Genomic DNA, 16669 nt, shown 5'->3' on the forward strand with positions numbered 1-16669 from the left:
TGATCTCCCTGGCCCCTATTAGACCCCTGGCCAAAAAACCCAGGAAAGTAATCATGATGATGGTGATGATAAGGGTAAAAATTGGTGAGGAAGGTAGATTATAAATTGTTTTCAATGATTCAAAAAGCCTAATGTTAATGATTATATTGTTAACCACTAAAAGCCTGCACCGGTTAACTAAAGTACTAGATCTCTTTGCTTTTAGGTGGATTTACATAAGGAAGGTAATTATGTTGTCATGAAAGAAATTCAGATTGGCAAATAAATATCTCTGATAAAAATTTTTAAAGTTGGGAAAACAGATTACTATTATTTATTAAATAAAGTTTGCTTGATAGACCAGTTCTTTCCCAAAAATGGGGCCCAGGAGGAGAAAAATAGTATGAAATATGCTTTTATTGGTAGAAAACCGGGGGAGAGAGCAACCAGATTTGTCTGTCTTTTGTCCACTAGTGTTTATCATCCTAAGAGTCAAACCAGGAGAATGATTGCTGGAATTTCAGGTATCACATAGTAGGTAGAAAAGACATTTGGGAAAAGGTTATGGCTGCTTCTTTTGAATGTCATGTCCTTCTAAGTCAGGCTTTAGTCTAAGTTTAAAGTAAATATAGTTTTTAATACAGGCAAAATGAAATGCAATGACCATTTATGATATTGCTGCACTCTGTTGAAACTAGTTAATATTCCTTGTCTGTGCTAGTGTTCAAGGTCACTGAATTTCTTAGGGTGAAGAAACTTTTTCCTAATGACCTGTAATTCCCTAGAACTTATTACGTGTCCTGGAACAAAACTGATTCATTATTCTACTAGGTGGGGCAAAGGTATTATGTCCTCAGTCTTCCTTGCCAACTGCTTCCAGCATTTAACTAAATTATGTGGGAATCTTTTGAGAATTTTCAAACTAACTTGAAAATTAATCCTAAATCTCCTCCTAATCCAATCTACTCATTTTCCAAAGGCCCAAGAAAAGAAAAAGGACTTGCTCAAGGTAACACAGCCAAGACTGGAACTCAGTTCTCCTGATCCCAGGTCCAATTAGATATGGATGTTTTCTGTTTCCTCTTCCACTTTACAGTATCCCAAGACACCATTGTCTGAGATCTGTTCTTTTTCTTTTTCTTTATAGTCTTTAGGCTTCTACTTAATTGTCTAAATATTCAGATTTTCACAATCCTCCTACCTTGTCCTTACAGCATTTTAACAGGGCTTCTGAATTCTGCTTCGAGAAACACTGAATGGGAGATGAGATCTGAAGCCTTCCCCACAAAAACCAATTGGGGCTTCTGAGAAGACAGAAATCTGTAAACCACAGAGATCTCTCTCTCTCTCTGTCCATTCCATGCTGAAGTTTCAAAGAGAAGCTTAACAGAAGGGTATGCCTGTTCCTCATAGGAACAAGTCTGTTGAGATTTCATATATTCTGCTCATTTCTTCTTTTCTTCTATGTCAATATGAGGCTTTTAACACCTGACAGCAGATCCTTCATCCCCATTTCTCTCTCTTGGACACATTTAGCTACTGTAATATCAGACAAAATCATTTTTTTCCTAAATACAAAGTGGGAGGAGGGGAGCAGGGCAGAGACATCAAAGGCAGTTCTGGCCAGGGCTGCCTCCCTTCTTAAAACACCCCAGTTGTGCGGGAAAGCAAAGTAGAGACTCTTAGGGGAAAAATGAAGACAGTATGGAAGCAGATGAAGTCAGTGATAAATGATAAAAGAGCTGCAATTTAAAATTGAAGTATATGAGAAGAGCACAGTCTGACTCATAAGTGAAATACAGTAACTAGATCTATGCAGATGACTATGCAAAAATAAGCAAAGGATACTTCTATACAAACATGCTGTCCGGCCCATGTCCCCTGTTGCTTTCACATCCTCCTCATTATATAAGGTTCACAAAGTTTGTGATTGTGTCAATCATAAAGAGAGAGAGAAAAATAAGGACATATGCTGAGTTTTTCATAATACTAAGTTTCTTCCATTTAAAGGAGTATTTTAAATTCTGAGATTACATCCTTCCTTTTTTAGCCCTAAAACATTCCTTTTCTAAAATGACAGTGAAAGTAGATGATAATTGATGTTTTTTATGGGCTTCCTTGGCAACTTAAAAAATTGATCACTCTATGTTGCCCCATATTTTTTGTGTGTGGTGTTGCACTGATTTGTGATACCCACGTATCTGCTAATCTCCTACCTAGAAGAATATATTCTAAACGGTAAATAGTTACCTACCTTTTTGGAACAAATTTCAATTAACATATCCTTTAAGGGAAAGACTTAACAAAAATCTTACTTTTCATACTTAACAGCTTTCTCCACAAAATTGTTCCACAAGCATATCAAATTAGTCATGACAACTACCATTAAGTGCTTAATGAAACACTTCTTCATAACCTCTGACAATTTGACAGGAGTGAATTTAATAATAGCAATAAATACAGATGGGGCTACATAAATCAGGAGGTCCTGGTGCACAATTCTTGCTGTATTGGATGGCATCTCAGCTTTCTCATCTGAAATGAACCAAGAAATTAATTATAGTGATGATCATAACAATAAGAAAAAATTTCAAAAGTAAATTCATACTCTTGGAAAGAACACCTTTGGTTGTTTTTTTCCCCCCATTGCCCATTTTGCATATGCTGGAGCCAACAGACCAAAGGGAGCACCACAGAGAAGGCAGGGTTGAGGATGAGGAGTTTGGCCTCTGACTTGGTTGTGAAGGAGAACACAGCAAATGGCTTCCACTTAGGGTAGGGCCTCCCAGTCATTTACATTGTGGGGCAATAAAATGCAGTTGCACAAGCATTAACCTAAAATTGTTTAAAGATAGAGTAGGCTTCAGACCAAAGATATTCTTAGTTCTAGGCAACCTTCCAACCTGCCTCACCTGTCTTCCTGTAGGTAGAGACAGATTCCTCCTCCACCCTCTATTCTCCTCTGAACTTCTTCACCTTCCAGCACCTCCCATCTGCTGAGGAGTTTGCCCGGGATGGGCACTGCTACCTGGCTGCTTATGGCAGATCACTGGCCCCAGCCCAGAGTACTTACAAAGCTGTATCTCTTTGAGGAGTTTCATCCTTTATGCAGAGCTAAAGGCAAACAAAACAAGAGCAATGAGTTTTCTGGCTTTTTTAAGGCCCATGGGTCAACATTTTGAATGCATCAAGATGGCTCAAGGGACAGGAAACTCAAATGTCTGATAATCTCCAACCTAGAAAAATACACACCAGTACAGAAGTGGCTAGAATATACAGCTGCCTCTGCACTGGTCCAGGTCTTATTCCTTTGGCCACATTAATCATTTTTATTAAATCTAGAGGAGATATATTAATAATTCTTAATTAGAAATGCTTCCAGAATTCTTACACAATTGAGTATTTCTTTCTTTCCTTCCTTTCTTTTCTCGTAGGAAAAAAAAATATGCTTTGGATTGGATCAGAGGCTGGATAAATTTCTTCTTGAAAGACATTGTTGCCTTGAATAACACCCAGTTGCCATGTGCTTCAAGAAGAATGGCCTTTGCTGGATAATGAACTCAGCTAGGCCCCACTCACCTTTCTTTTGAGGCCTCCCACCACACTTGCCTCCCTTTGCACTGGATTAACTAGTGGAGTCAAACGTCTGGCATTAACCCATGCATGTGCATACTCGGCATCATGCTAACCAAAAAGGTTAACTATTCAACAACTCAAACTCCAGCCCGCCACAGCCGGGGCCGCTCTGAAGGTGAGCCCAAGCGCCATCCTTCTCCTGCAGATCCCTAAGTCTAGAGCAGATGCTCCTCTCTATAGTTATTTATTGTACCAAAGGCGCCACTGTGGCAACAAAGGGGCATTTAAAAGGAAGACAAATCAGCCCAAGTCCCCTACCCCAACCACCACAGCAATTGTCCTTCTTGTCTTCTATTGCAAATGCACTTTTAGTCTTTGTTTTATACTGATAATACACAAACGATTTTCATTCCTTTAAGCAACTTCCATTTTAGATCATATGGTAGGGAGACCTGGTTGTTCAAGCATGGCTCCTAACTCTAGTCACTAATAGAGCTAGTTCTTGGCTTTTATTTAGATGGCTTTTTATCAAAATAGCTTAGAATACTTAGATACCTTCATTATTCTTTCTCTTCTAGCAATTAGTCCAAAGCACACCGTCAGAAAAACCACCACAGTTGCAGCAATAATGGGTTCTATTGGTACAGTCGCAGCTCTGTCTGTTGGAAATGTAAGCATATAGAATGAGAACTAACATTTGTATGCATCTAACTTATGTACTTCTCATATGTCCTGGTCCTGGTGCCTTGTACTTGATGTTATCATCCTCTTAATTAAATCCTCCCAACAATCTCAAAAGGTAGGTATTATTATCCCCCTTTTACAGGCAAGGAACCAGGGGCTTTAAGAGATTAGTTTGTGTGTCCAAAGTTACAGAACTAGTAACTGGCAGAGACAAGTTTTGAATCTATGTCTTTGTGGAAGGACAAATTATGGTCGTATGAATAACTGCCCCAAGCAAGTAGTCAGAGCGTTTGGAGCTCTCTTCATCCATATTTTTTGCCATGCAGGAAGCTGAAGTAGGCTAAAGTCAATTGTCTCTTCTGCCTTTTGAAAAGTCCAAAAGATATTTGGAGGTACCCCAGTGAGGGAGAGGGAGGGAAGGTTTAAGAGTAAGAAGAGAAAAGGTGAAGAGCCCACTGGACAAAGGGGAGAGAGGTCTGTGGGCTCCAGAAACAGCGGGGACCCCTGTAGCTATACCGTGATGACACCCCAAGCAGCTGACAAGACACTATAGAAGGTGGCTGCATGGTGACCTTGCGGAAGTACGACTCTAAGCACCAGTCTGCCCCTCCGCTCCCCACCCGGGCAAAGATTTTCATCTCTCTCTAAATGACGTGGAAGAACAGAGAGCCTACTCCTAATGTGGACTAGGGAGAGATCAGCAGCAACCATGCCAACCAGGCAATGAAATCTCAGTCCCTGGTTTTCTGAACAGCAGGTGGCCTCGGAGCCATGTCCTCCATCAGGCACTGAGGGCACAGGTGCTGGGACGTGGAGCTTTCCAAGGGCCAATGAAAACATTTGACAACTTAAAAAAAAAGATCTATTGGCTCCAAAATATTAAAAAATGGCAAAATGATTCAAAATTAGTCAATGTTTAAACTTCTATAAAATGTAACTTTGTGTCAACTATAACCCGACTATTAAATAATAGTAATATTTAAACCTTAAGAACCACATTAATAATTTACTTATAATAAAAGTTAAAGTATATGCAAGTTATAAACATCCTTTCAAAACTGGTACAGCAGAAAAGTATATGGCATAATGTACGCTTCATTTTACTATGTTTGATACAACCTGGGATGAAACTTTCAAAAGTAAGAGTGCTTAAGGTCAACAGTTATTTTAATGACCCCAGAATCTGACGCCAGCTTAGGAGGGGAAGGGACTCCAATCACGGTCAAGATAACACTGTAGGAATTTAGAGTGTACTGTATATTGTACAACTGAATTTGTGGAAAAAGGTAGTCAACAAATATTTACTGAATGATTCTGGTGTATTAGGTGCTGTGGCTGGCCTTGGAAAAATAAGGCAGACATGGAAGGCTTCTGCCTTTTCGGAGCTCATATTCTTGTTGGGGAGACAGACAGTAAACAAGGAAAAACTACAAACTGAGATAAGTATTATAAAGAACACAGGGTCATGAGACCATATAGGAGGGGTAAAAGGTGGGGAGGATGGGAAGGAAGAGTCTTTAAATAAATCTAATTTTAAAGCCCAAGCTCCACATACCTCAAGATTATGAAATAGGTTTTATCCCTCTATAGTTGTATGACCCACTAACCAATTGCCTTTTAACTGTTTTCTTCCCCATTTTTGTCCAGTTCCTGCTCAGGATAATTTTGGGAAGTACATGGATTAGGCATCCTTTACTCTTACTCTTTGGTGGTTGTTAGAAATTATTCTCACGAGGGTGTGTGGTGCATCAACCCTCTGGAGAAACTGCTAAATTGCCAGCCCTGGGACACACCAAAGGGCCTCCACCTTTCGGGGGACCCCTTCTACTTGCAGTGCCAAGGAGGGATATTAAAATGAAGAGGAGGCAACAGTGGGACAACTAGGAAATCAGAATTCAGTCACAAGTTGGAATTTTTTTTTTTTAACCAAGCTGAATAAAATGAAGACACACATGATGTCTTTCACTCTACAAACAAGCCGAAACCGACTGCCTGACCATTGGCTCACTTTGGATTCCAAGCTTCTACTAAAAGTGACTTTGGCGAGTGTAACTGCATCTCTCCCTTTGTCCTGTTTTATTCTCTTATTTGAACTAGACCTGGTGTTTCCTTCCAAATTCACAGGTCAAATAATCCCAGCACATGCACTTAAGAAAAAAGATGTGTGATGTCGTTTCCAGCTCCGCATGGCCTCATTGAGAAACTACCCCCCTGGGCTATGCAACCAAGAGAGGCTCATGGCAAACCTGGCCACCAGCAGCAGAGGGCTAATGCTGTGAAGGCAGTCAACAACCAGGGAAGTAATAAAGCAGGAAGAAATGAGAAAAAACAAGTTGGTTTGGAAGAGCTCCACCCCAAACAGGATTCTGCCCACCTGCAAGCCAATTTGTCAAGCTGGCATCCTGCTTGCCATACAAGCTGTGTATTTTTCACGTGACACAGTGCAATTTCGATTCCTTCTTAACCAAGAGGGATGATACACTCTCCCATTATCCCGTGTGGTGTTTACAGCCAGTTGAAATGGCATGGCCTGAGGCCCCACCAGCCCTGCTTTTGTGGTTCTGGAGGAATGAATAGCGACAGGCTTCAATGTGGTGCCCTTTCCCCTGATTCTATCCCATGAGTACTTAGCTTATTTGTGGGTTTGGTTTTTAAAGCAAGTAGGCCGTGGGCATGCTCTTGCTGTTCTGCAGGACAAATTACTGAACATGCCAGTAATCACAGTGATGGGCAGCAGCAGCTCTTCCTCCCCGACAGCCACTCTGTTGGTGGCCTAGACCCCCCAGAGGGGGAGGAATAAAAAGCCCTATGGTCACACCAGTCCAACACTCCTGGCCAGGGTTCAGCTGGCTTCTTGGGAACTGGCAAGGAAGGCAATAAGTGGGCAAATGACAAAGTGAATAATGTTCTAACAAGCTATGGGAGCGTCAGCTTGTTTGTTTGCTCCTAGCATACTGGCCCTAGACCAAGAAATTGCGTGAGAATTTTCTGCATCTGCTACAACAGGTAGGTCGCCTTTCTCTTTTTGCATGAATAAGAACTATGAGGAGGGAAGATCACTCCATTATTATAGAGGTGATAAACCTGGGTGGGAGAAGCATGAAGCTGAGAAAGAACTCTCCCCCCTCCCACTTTCCCCCACTCCCTCTTCTGATTAGCCTATATGTTACAACTTGAGAGTTAGGCGTGATTTTAGAGATTCCTTTTCTTGTCCAGGTACTGTGTTTCTGACTGCTCTTGTGTTTGTTATTAGGCTATGAATTCAGAAGTTCAGTTCTTACCAACCTTGTTGCCCAGAAGAATTCATGGAAATACTCCTCCCGAAAAGCCTACCAGCATCATCTTCTCCCACATAGTTCTAGAAAAGGACCTTTGCTCAAAGAGCAGTGTCCTATATGGAATGGGCATAATTGTTGTAAAAGGAAGGACTAGAATCCTTACTGGAAAACTCCTTGAATGGGGTAATTCTCCATAGAAAATCCTAGCTACTAATCATAATTGTCATGAAAAATATTTACCAACCATCTATTCTGAGTTTTTCTCTGTGCTGGATGTTATTTAAAAAGAGAGTTACCTTTGACAGAGAGGTGAAAGTCCTTGGTCTTTATTTGCAGAGATGAACGTGCAACACAGCTGTATGTTCCATTGTCAGATTTCTTGACCTTAGTGATTGACAGTTGAAGAGACTCACTTGTCTGTTGGACTTGGTGATGGTTTTTCTCTAAGATCAAGATGCTACCATTTTTGTACCACATCATTTGAGCCTGGGGGTTGGATTTCACATTGCAAACCAGCGTCACACTACTGCCTTCCTCAATTGTTTGGAAGTCCTTTCCACTTAGGAGAGGAGGAACTGCAAGATTCAAGCGTTTACGTTTATTCAGTAGATAAGCAGTAGTTTACTGTCAGAATTCAAGACCTGCCTTCAGTCTATCTCATGTAGTAATTCATTCATTTGACAAAAATTTCTTTATTAAATGAGAATGCCTTACTGTATGCCAAGCACTGGGCTAGGAACCAAGGATACAATTGTAAATAACATACATCCATTTCCAAACCTAGCAGAACTTTTAATGTGACAGAGAAGACAGACCATGAAACAAATATACATAATAATGAATCTGCACCTATTTGTAACACTACCCAAGAGTATAAGCCTTGAGTCTTTGCTCTCTGAGAATTAATATAATAAACCAATCTGCTAGTGTTGGATAAAACAGTATAATATTAAGAAAGCAGACCTTGCAGTTAGACCGTATGCCATCTACATCACTTACTGTGATCTTGGGAAAGTCATTTAGTTGCTAATTTACTGCTCAGTGTCCTCGTCTAAAAAAAATGGGAGAATAGCCACCACATGGATTACTGTGAAGATTAAATGAGATAATGCCTGTAGAGAATTGACCACAGTGCTAATTAGTACTATTATTGTGGTGGCGGTAGTAGCTTTACGTGCTCCTCACACCCTCTCTTTTCACATTTTGTTTAACTACTTTTACCCCAGACACATATTTTACCAACCCATATTTGCATTTCCTCAATAATCTTCTAGAAATAGCCCTGGCTGGTGTAGCTTAATGGATTGAGCGCCGGCCTGCAAACCAAAGGGTCACTGGTTCGATCCCCAGTCAGGGCACATGCTCGGGTTGTGGGCCAGGTCCCCAGTAGGGGACGTGTGAGACCAACTGCTCATTGATGTTTCTCTCCCTCTTTCTCTCTCCTTTCTCCTCTGTCTAAAAATAAATAAATAAAATCCTTAAAAAAAATCCTCTAGAAATAATGTCTTCCTCTTAGAAGGTGTTCTAGTTGTGGCAACTCTGACATCAATGGAAGGTGAACATGACTCTGAGGCCCTGTCACCTCCCTGTCACCCCCTGTGTGAACAACTCCTTACTTCCTCTATGATAAGGACAGTTGTAGACCCACGGATAGTCAGACACATTTATCTTCACCAAATAATTTCAGTCCTTGTCCCCAGCAGCCCTTTCCAGCATCTAGGAGGAGGAATGGCTGAGCTGACTGATTCTCCCCTCCCCTCCATGCCCTTTGCATTTTTTTGGCTAAGGTGCAAAAGAGTAATAAAATGCTTGAAAAGTGGGCTGTGGGGAAGAGGGAAAGGTGGAGAAGGAGGGGAAAAGGAGCTTGTATAAACTGCACACTGAATAATTAGACCCTGAGTAGGCTGTGCTATTAATAACACTCAGGAGAATGACATTTTGTTGTTCTTTGAATGAGCTTGAATTCCATATCTTTATCCAGCAAGGGTGTTATATGGTATTCAGATAAGCAGGATGCTGCTAGAATATAGAACATAACTGCCAAATATACCAATTCTGCCGGTCCTATTAGTTGTTCCTTTTTATTTAACGATTTAAAATTAATTTTAAGCTTATCAGCCATATGTGAACATTCCCTTTTTAAAAAATTAATACATTTCAGATAAAGTTCAGGTTGTCCTTGACTCTATCCTCATCATTCCCTGACTCCTTAGAGATAGTCACTGTTATGGGTTTGACAGAAATCCTTGCATCTTTTTCTTTTTATGATTGTATATATTTTTAGAGAAAGGGGAAGGGAGGAGAAAGAGAGGGAGAGAAACATCCATGTGTGGTTGCCTCCCACGAGCCCCCTGCTGGGGACCTGGCCCACAACCCAGGCGCGTGCCCTGACTGGGAATGAAACTGGCAACCCCAGGGCGCGCAGGCCGGCACTCAATCCACTGAGCCACACCAGCCAGGGCTCCTTGCATCTTTTTTTTTTTAAAAGTAGTTTTTATACATATAATGTGCCCATAGGAAATATATTGTATTGTTTTAGGAGGGTGAGAGGGTTTACATGAAAGACTTCATTCTCAATGACTTGAATGTTTTTGAGATATACCCACATTGAATCACAGAGTTCTAGTTCATTGCTTTAAGAGTGCTATAGTATAATATATGACTCTCTAATCATTTTATTTTGATGTAAATTGGTTGTTTTCATTTTTTAAATATTAATGCTTCAGTAAATATGCTTGTACGTGTCTATGCACACGTGCACGTGTTTCTCCAACAGAAGTAGAAACGCTGGGTGTCACAGGGTAGGCACCCTTTAAATTTTGATAGATATTGCAAAAGAGGTGGCCTTAATTTATACTTTCAGCAACAATGTATGAAAGGATCTGTTTCTGCACACACTCCCCCAAATAACGTATTATCATTTATTATTATTATTTATTATTATAATACTTTCTCAGGGCTGCACATGCTATTCTTGCCAGTTTTTAGTACCTCATTTTGATTTATTGATTGATGAGTTTGTGTCAGTTTGTCACTATGAATCACTGACCAGTTGGTTTTTTCATATGTGCTTAGCAACAACAACATTTACAAGGTTGTTATAAAGATGATTTTGAATGTGGATTTAGGTTGGAAAACCGAAAATCATTTTTTAAAGCCATCAAATCACATTGGTATTTCTGCCATGTCTCCCTTAGGAAGATACAATGGGCAGGGCGTTCGGTTAGGAGCCTGGGGTTTGTGTTCTGTTCCCAGCGCCAGCTGTGATAATTCAGGCTCGCAGTCTGAGCCTGTGTCATCATCTGTCATGTTATAGGGATTACAGGGCCTCCAAGGGCCCCTAATAGTTTCAGGTTCTATCAAAGTGCACAAGAGGAAGCTTGCTTTTAAAAAAACCACAATTTGTTAATTCACAGCAAGTAAAACACAAAACTCCTTTTCCCAGTAACGAGCAAATGATTCACTCTGGAAACTCAAGCTGCAGGTTGCCAGGTTTTTCCAGAGCTGGATTCCTTGGCATTTCCTCTCCCCTTTTATAGCAAGAGCAATGGCATCAATTTTTCACAGAAAAGTCTGCTGAACTCAAGTCCAGAACTCTTTCTACCAAATCATACCCCATTACCCCCTAACCCACATCACCCCCCGCCCCACCATCCGTACCACCCTCATGAGTAACCAGCTTTCCACCCAGACCGCGATCACCTCCGTAGAGTCACTTGCAGGTCTCCTAATGCCATCAAGTTCCATCAGTGGGTTACCAATTCCTGCAACCCAGCCATCAAAAAGCTTCATCTTTTGAGGTTTTAAATATGAACAACCAATGCATTTATGAAAAGGTGAGCACCCTCGTTCTTAATTTAGAAAATTAAAATAAAATACCGTATCAGACTGGCAAATTTCAAATTTAGTGCTCATGAGAGTGTGGGGAAATAGGCTCTCTCATGCTTTGTTGTGGGAGCGTAAATAGCACAACCTAGCAATATCGAGCAAATGTTAAAATGCACACACTTTTTAATTTTTTTATCCTCACCTGAGGACATTCTTTCATTGCTGAGAGCGCGCGCGGGAGAAACATTGGTTGGTTGCCTCCTGTACACACCCTGAGGGATCGAACCTGCAGCCTTTGCAGTGCAGAGGCCAATACTCCTGAGCCACAGTGGTCAGGGCTGCACATACTCTTTGGACTGAGATTTCGACTCCTACTTAATGTAGCACACACAACACAGACTGACTGGCAGCTTCTTTGCCCTTACTCACAAGTGACATTCAGCACCACTGATACGGACACCGACTGATCCCTCTGCAATTTGCAGGTAAAGGTGACTCCATTGTCATTCTCACTGATGGAAGACACACAGACAGAGCTGGAATTGATTTTGTTTCCAGCCTTCAAATCCACGGACCCCTGCTCTCGGTACCAGAGAAGTCCTTCATCTCCAGTGCGGTTTTGAACATCACATTTCAGAGATTCTTCGGCGCCAATCCGAGTGTTCAGAATAAAGTTCTCAGTTTTACCATTCACAGTTAAAACAGAACCTGGAAATGCAGAAAGAAACTATTTAAGAAAGAGTGAACAATCTAAATGGCTATAAATGTTATATCAATACAATGAAATACTTCGCAATAAATTAAAATAGTTGTATCGGTCTATATGGTTTTACAAGGGAAAAGATCCATAGTGCATTATTAACTAAAAAAAGGAAAAGCTTAAAATGATGGTTACCACATTTTGCTGCACATGGGAATCACCTAGAGATCTTTAAAAAATTATCAATGCCTTGCTCCCACCCCCAGGAATTCTTATTAATTGATAGGAACACCACCTGGACACTGGGTTTTTTTCAAAGCCTCCAGATGATTCTAATGTGCAGTGAAGTTTAAGAACCACTGGGTTAGAAAATAGTATGTTCAGACTTACTCCATTTACACACACACACACATTTATGAGGAAAAGTGTGTTTTCCCCACATGAGGAAAATTTTTTTTCCATTTATAGGGGAAAAAACTCTATATAGATGGAATAAGATTGATGGAAATAGAGAAAAAAAGTGGAGAAATACTTACCAGACTTAAGTTGTTTACTTCAAGGGGCTGGATGTAGCAAAGTAAGGGGATGGGAGTGGGGAAATACAAAGGAAAAAGAACTACAGTAAAATGGAAAAATATTTAAGCTATAACATTAGATGAATAGGCAGAATGTGAAGTATATCTCTAATAATTGCTCTAAGTATATCAACATTGCTATGGGAAAAAGCTGATTTGAGAATATTTCTGATTAGATAGTAGAATTTGGTCTTCCATTTCTGATATTTTAATATTGTTCTGGCAGTAGAGTGAAATAAAAAGATATTTAAACAGCTGTGGTTTGAGGATAGACAAGTTGTTGTGGGGTGACCGATCAGGATATATAGCACTTTATTTTCATCTCTCATTTTTTAAAATTCATTTATTGTATAGTAACATAACCAAATTTCAATTTTAACTTTCTTGGTTTGGAACCAAGTAACAAAGGGTAAAAAATGACTTTAGCGACCAGAAATTTGCCTCCTCCATAATATTTGTTAATAATTTTGTAAACACATTAACTTTTTCTTTAAAAACGTAAACTACTAAAAAAACAATGAGATTGCTGTCTAGTGTTTCTTTTTTTAATCTGGAAGAATATACACCAAACATTGAATGGTTGTGTTTGGATGATGGGATTTGGAGGGACATTTACTTTTCTTTATTCATTTATGTATTTCCTAATTTATTTTACAATGACTATGTATTGTTTTTAAAATGGAGGGGAAAAGCGCTTCCAGATTGGGGTGGGGAACAAATGCAAGAAAGATTTTTACGTAAGTGGTATGTTCAAATAAATAACAGAAGTTTCTTTTGAATATTATTAGTAATAAAACCCATTAAAATGTAGGAAAATTCTGGCTGTGGCTCTGGAGAGAATAGAATACTTCACCCTGCTTATAATGTCAGAACCATAAAAATATTTTCCATTTAATTTTTTATTATGTTATCTGACTCCTGTACTCTGAACCATACCAACTATGTAGTCATTCCAATTTGGATTTTTCCAATGCCCGCTGATCATTTTTAACCTGAAATTTTTCTTTACTTAAAGAGGCAAAAAAAAAAAAAGAATATAAACTTACTTGTCATTTCACATGGCAGAAATGAAATCACTAACAGAAGAAATCTGCACACTCTCTTCAGGCCAGCGCCCTTCCGTGCCATCTTTAACCAACTTCGGTCAGATCTGCCGGTGGGAAAGAGTGCAGTGGTTTCTGTACTTAGGGTGACACTGAGTTTATGAACCTTCGTCTTGTCTATTATGCACTCAAAATGAAGTCCCAGATGAGTCATCCCAATTACAACGGTACTATATCTAGTTTTTAAACAATCCTGTTCTGACTCCTAAGTTCAAAGTACTTTCAGTATTAAACCATTTTTAAGACAACAACAACAAAATCACAAAGAAATAGGCTGTAAGTTACAGGGCAACTATAGGGCAGCGCTGGCGAAGGTAAAACCGGCTTTCCCCAGAGAGACCGAGAATGACATCTTCACAGGAGAAACTCGTTTCATTCTCAGACGTTCCCTCCTGAACAAAGTAAATCTTGCTTTGAAAGCCTCTCTTGGATCAGTTTTGTAAAGTTGCTCTCTGCTAATAGAGGGTTTTTAGAGACTATTCCAAATGGTTTGTACCTTAGAAAAGATTCAATTGCAACATGGCCTCTGTAAACCACGTTAATCTCTGCTTTCCCCATCCCCCAATGCTCTCCTCCTTGTAATACTCCTTCCGCTTCATCTAGGGAAGACTAAAAATAATAAGTAATAAAATCCTCTTTTTCTTCTGTGCTTTGCTGTTGCCATCTCTCTCCCTAAAATATTCTCCACTTCCATCTAGAAAAAACAGGTATTTATTACCTCCTTTCAAGAGTACCACTATGAATATAGTAGAAACGCGCATGGAATGCTTTCTATGCAACAGACACCATACCAAACACTGCACATACCTTATTTAAATCTCAATTAAGCCCCTAACAACCCTTGTGAGGTCATTTCTAAAGTTTTGGAGAGGTTATATAATTTGCTCAAGATCCCTAAGGCAGTCAGTATCAGGGCCAGGATTGGGACCCAGGACTATTGAGGCCATGCTCCAAAATACACTACTGCCTCGGTTAGTATCCTCTTCCTTTAAGAAGTGACTGTTAACCCTTTCCAGTCTCTGGTCACTCCCCGGACCTGAGCAACTTAGAGTTTTGTCCCCTTAACACGAATATTAACCTTCAAGAGCTGACACATACCTACGGCCTTACTGGGCAACTCTGCTTCTGCCCACCCCAGGCCTGTCCTGGCAGGAGCAAGTTTTGTTCCTGCCAGGCTCATCCTTTCTGGCTGGCAAGCCTATGTCAATCTTTCAATAAGATGCAATTAGTGCTAAAATGGATTCTTTTGTAATTTCACAATTTGGTCAAAAAGATTTCTCTGATAGCGTAGTAACAGCAATGATTTCAGAGTTTGGTCATTAATAGAGTTTTCTCAGGCACTGTCCACTGTAGGTGTGCAATAGAAACTGAAAGTTTAAGCTTCCTGGCAGGCTGCACGCCACTTTCTTAAGGAGGAAGACTGATTTCTCTGCTTCTCATCCACCCCACCAAGACAGCAGCTTTTCAAAACGAATTTCACTTACTTGGCATATTTATAATTTTCATGACTCTCTACTTTCTATACAAAACTCTTACCACTTACCTGCTGAGCTTTGAAAAGCTGAGTGCCTTGGCCAATTGTTCCTCTGTCTGAGAACCATGAATCCTTTCCCTGTTACCATCTTTATAATGCTTGAATTTGAACACTTTATGACAGTAGGGTCAAGTAAATAATTAAATTGGGTTCAAAGTCTGTTTCTCTTTATGGATTCCTAGAGAAGACAGTAATTAAGAAAGACATCTTCTTATGATCTAAGTACCTATGTATACCTAAGTAATGAGGTGGGGACAGATATTACTAACAAGGATGTAATTGCTCCAAAAAAACCCCTGACGTTATGCAAAAATTTGTAGCTCACCTCACTGAACATTGTCATGCTTAAGTTAGATGACTGTGCTTTGATAATCTGATAGCCTGAGAACTGTGATCGGGCAAGTCTGAGGAGACGTTTGATTTTCACAGCAGCCAAGACACTGGAAGATTTCACACAACGTAAACAACGCTAGAAAACTATTACTTCCCACTGGTAACCTAAGCCCAAGTGTGTAAGCTGTACCAAGCCAGCTGTGACAAGGGAAAATTCTAGCCCCTTGAGAGCCTCACCTGATGGAGCAACCCTTGCATTACACTTTCAAGAATCAGCAACTGGGGATAACTATATTTTATTAGTTAAAAAATATGTATGCTTATGGTATTGTTACAGTGTGAATTTTATCTGGCAAGCTCTATTGTCCCAATTATACAAGAACAGAATAAAAGACTATTTATGCTTATTTGCACATTTTAATACATCGATTAAGTGCATCAGAGATATGCTTCCTACTGGCTGGCTGACTCCAAAAGTTATTTAACCTCTATGGGCCTCAGGTTCTTTGTCAATGCAATGGGGGTAATAATAAGGCCCTCCCTACAAAGTCCCTGTGAAGATTAAATTAACTGAGGCATGGGAAGGGCCCCACAGTAAGCCCTTAGTAAGCAGTGACTTTTGTTATTATTAATATAGGCTGCGCAGGACATAACAAATCAACATGGGCTCACTATAGCATTGTTCCACTAAGAATCATAACCAACAGCAGTCCCTGTCGGCTGGGCTCCCAGCACCATCTAGGCAAGCTTTAGTTTGCTTCTTTATGGTCCTAAGAGCTGGCTATTTAATATTATCATTTTTAAAGGATTGATGTCTCAGTTCTGGATCCCTCCAAACTAGACCTTAAGACAAAGCTTTGTCCGCACATAGCTATTTAAAGCTGGTCTCAGGAAGCACAGTGATGAAGTGAGATAAGGAAGGGAGGAAAACCAATAAGGGGTATGTTAATAAATAGGTCAGTGCTGTGGGCAAATGTCGCTGAGGACCCTCGGACAAGCTTTGTGAAACACACTTCAGAAGCAACTCATGAGAGTGAAGGAAGCCTGGGTATTTATCCACCAACTTCTCTACATCACTG

The 16669-nt window shown here is 40.1% G+C and overlaps 1 protein-coding gene across 1 annotated transcript; it reads right to left on the reverse strand.

Annotated features, from left to right (window-relative positions):
• Positions 1 to 3048: 3048 nt before the first annotated feature.
• On the reverse strand, positions 3049 to 13748 carry TMIGD1 (transmembrane and immunoglobulin domain containing 1). Its single transcript, XM_054572975.1, has 5 exons — positions 13667 to 13748; positions 11775 to 12053; positions 7814 to 8092; positions 4111 to 4214; positions 3049 to 3093 (listed from the first exon to the last, which is right to left on the reverse strand). Exons 1-5 carry the CDS (start codon positions 13746 to 13748, stop codon positions 3049 to 3051), a joined length of 789 nt encoding a protein of 262 aa, XP_054428950.1.
• Between the last annotated feature and the right edge of the window lie 2921 nt (positions 13749 to 16669).

The sequence above is a fragment of the Pteronotus mesoamericanus genome, unplaced genomic scaffold (assembly GCF_021234165.1).
Source record: "Pteronotus mesoamericanus isolate MK-2021 breed Mesoamerican mustached bat unplaced genomic scaffold, CSHL_Meso_final contig_246, whole genome shotgun sequence".
Taxonomy (NCBI): domain Eukaryota; kingdom Metazoa; phylum Chordata; class Mammalia; order Chiroptera; family Mormoopidae; genus Pteronotus; species Pteronotus mesoamericanus.

Coding starts and splice junctions, on each gene's coding strand:
- TMIGD1 (XM_054572975.1), bottom strand. CDS start 13,748: ATGGCACGGAAGGGCGCTGGCCTGAAGAGAGTGTGCAGATTTCTTCTG. Junction 12,054..13,666: donor TCTGCCATGTGAAATGACAA/GTAAGTTTATAT, acceptor CTGCATTTCCAG/GTTCTGTTTTAACTGTGAAT. Junction 3,094..4,110: donor GAAGAGAAAGAATAATGAAG/GTATCTAAGTAT, acceptor GTTTGCCTTTAG/CTCTGCATAAAGGATGAAAC.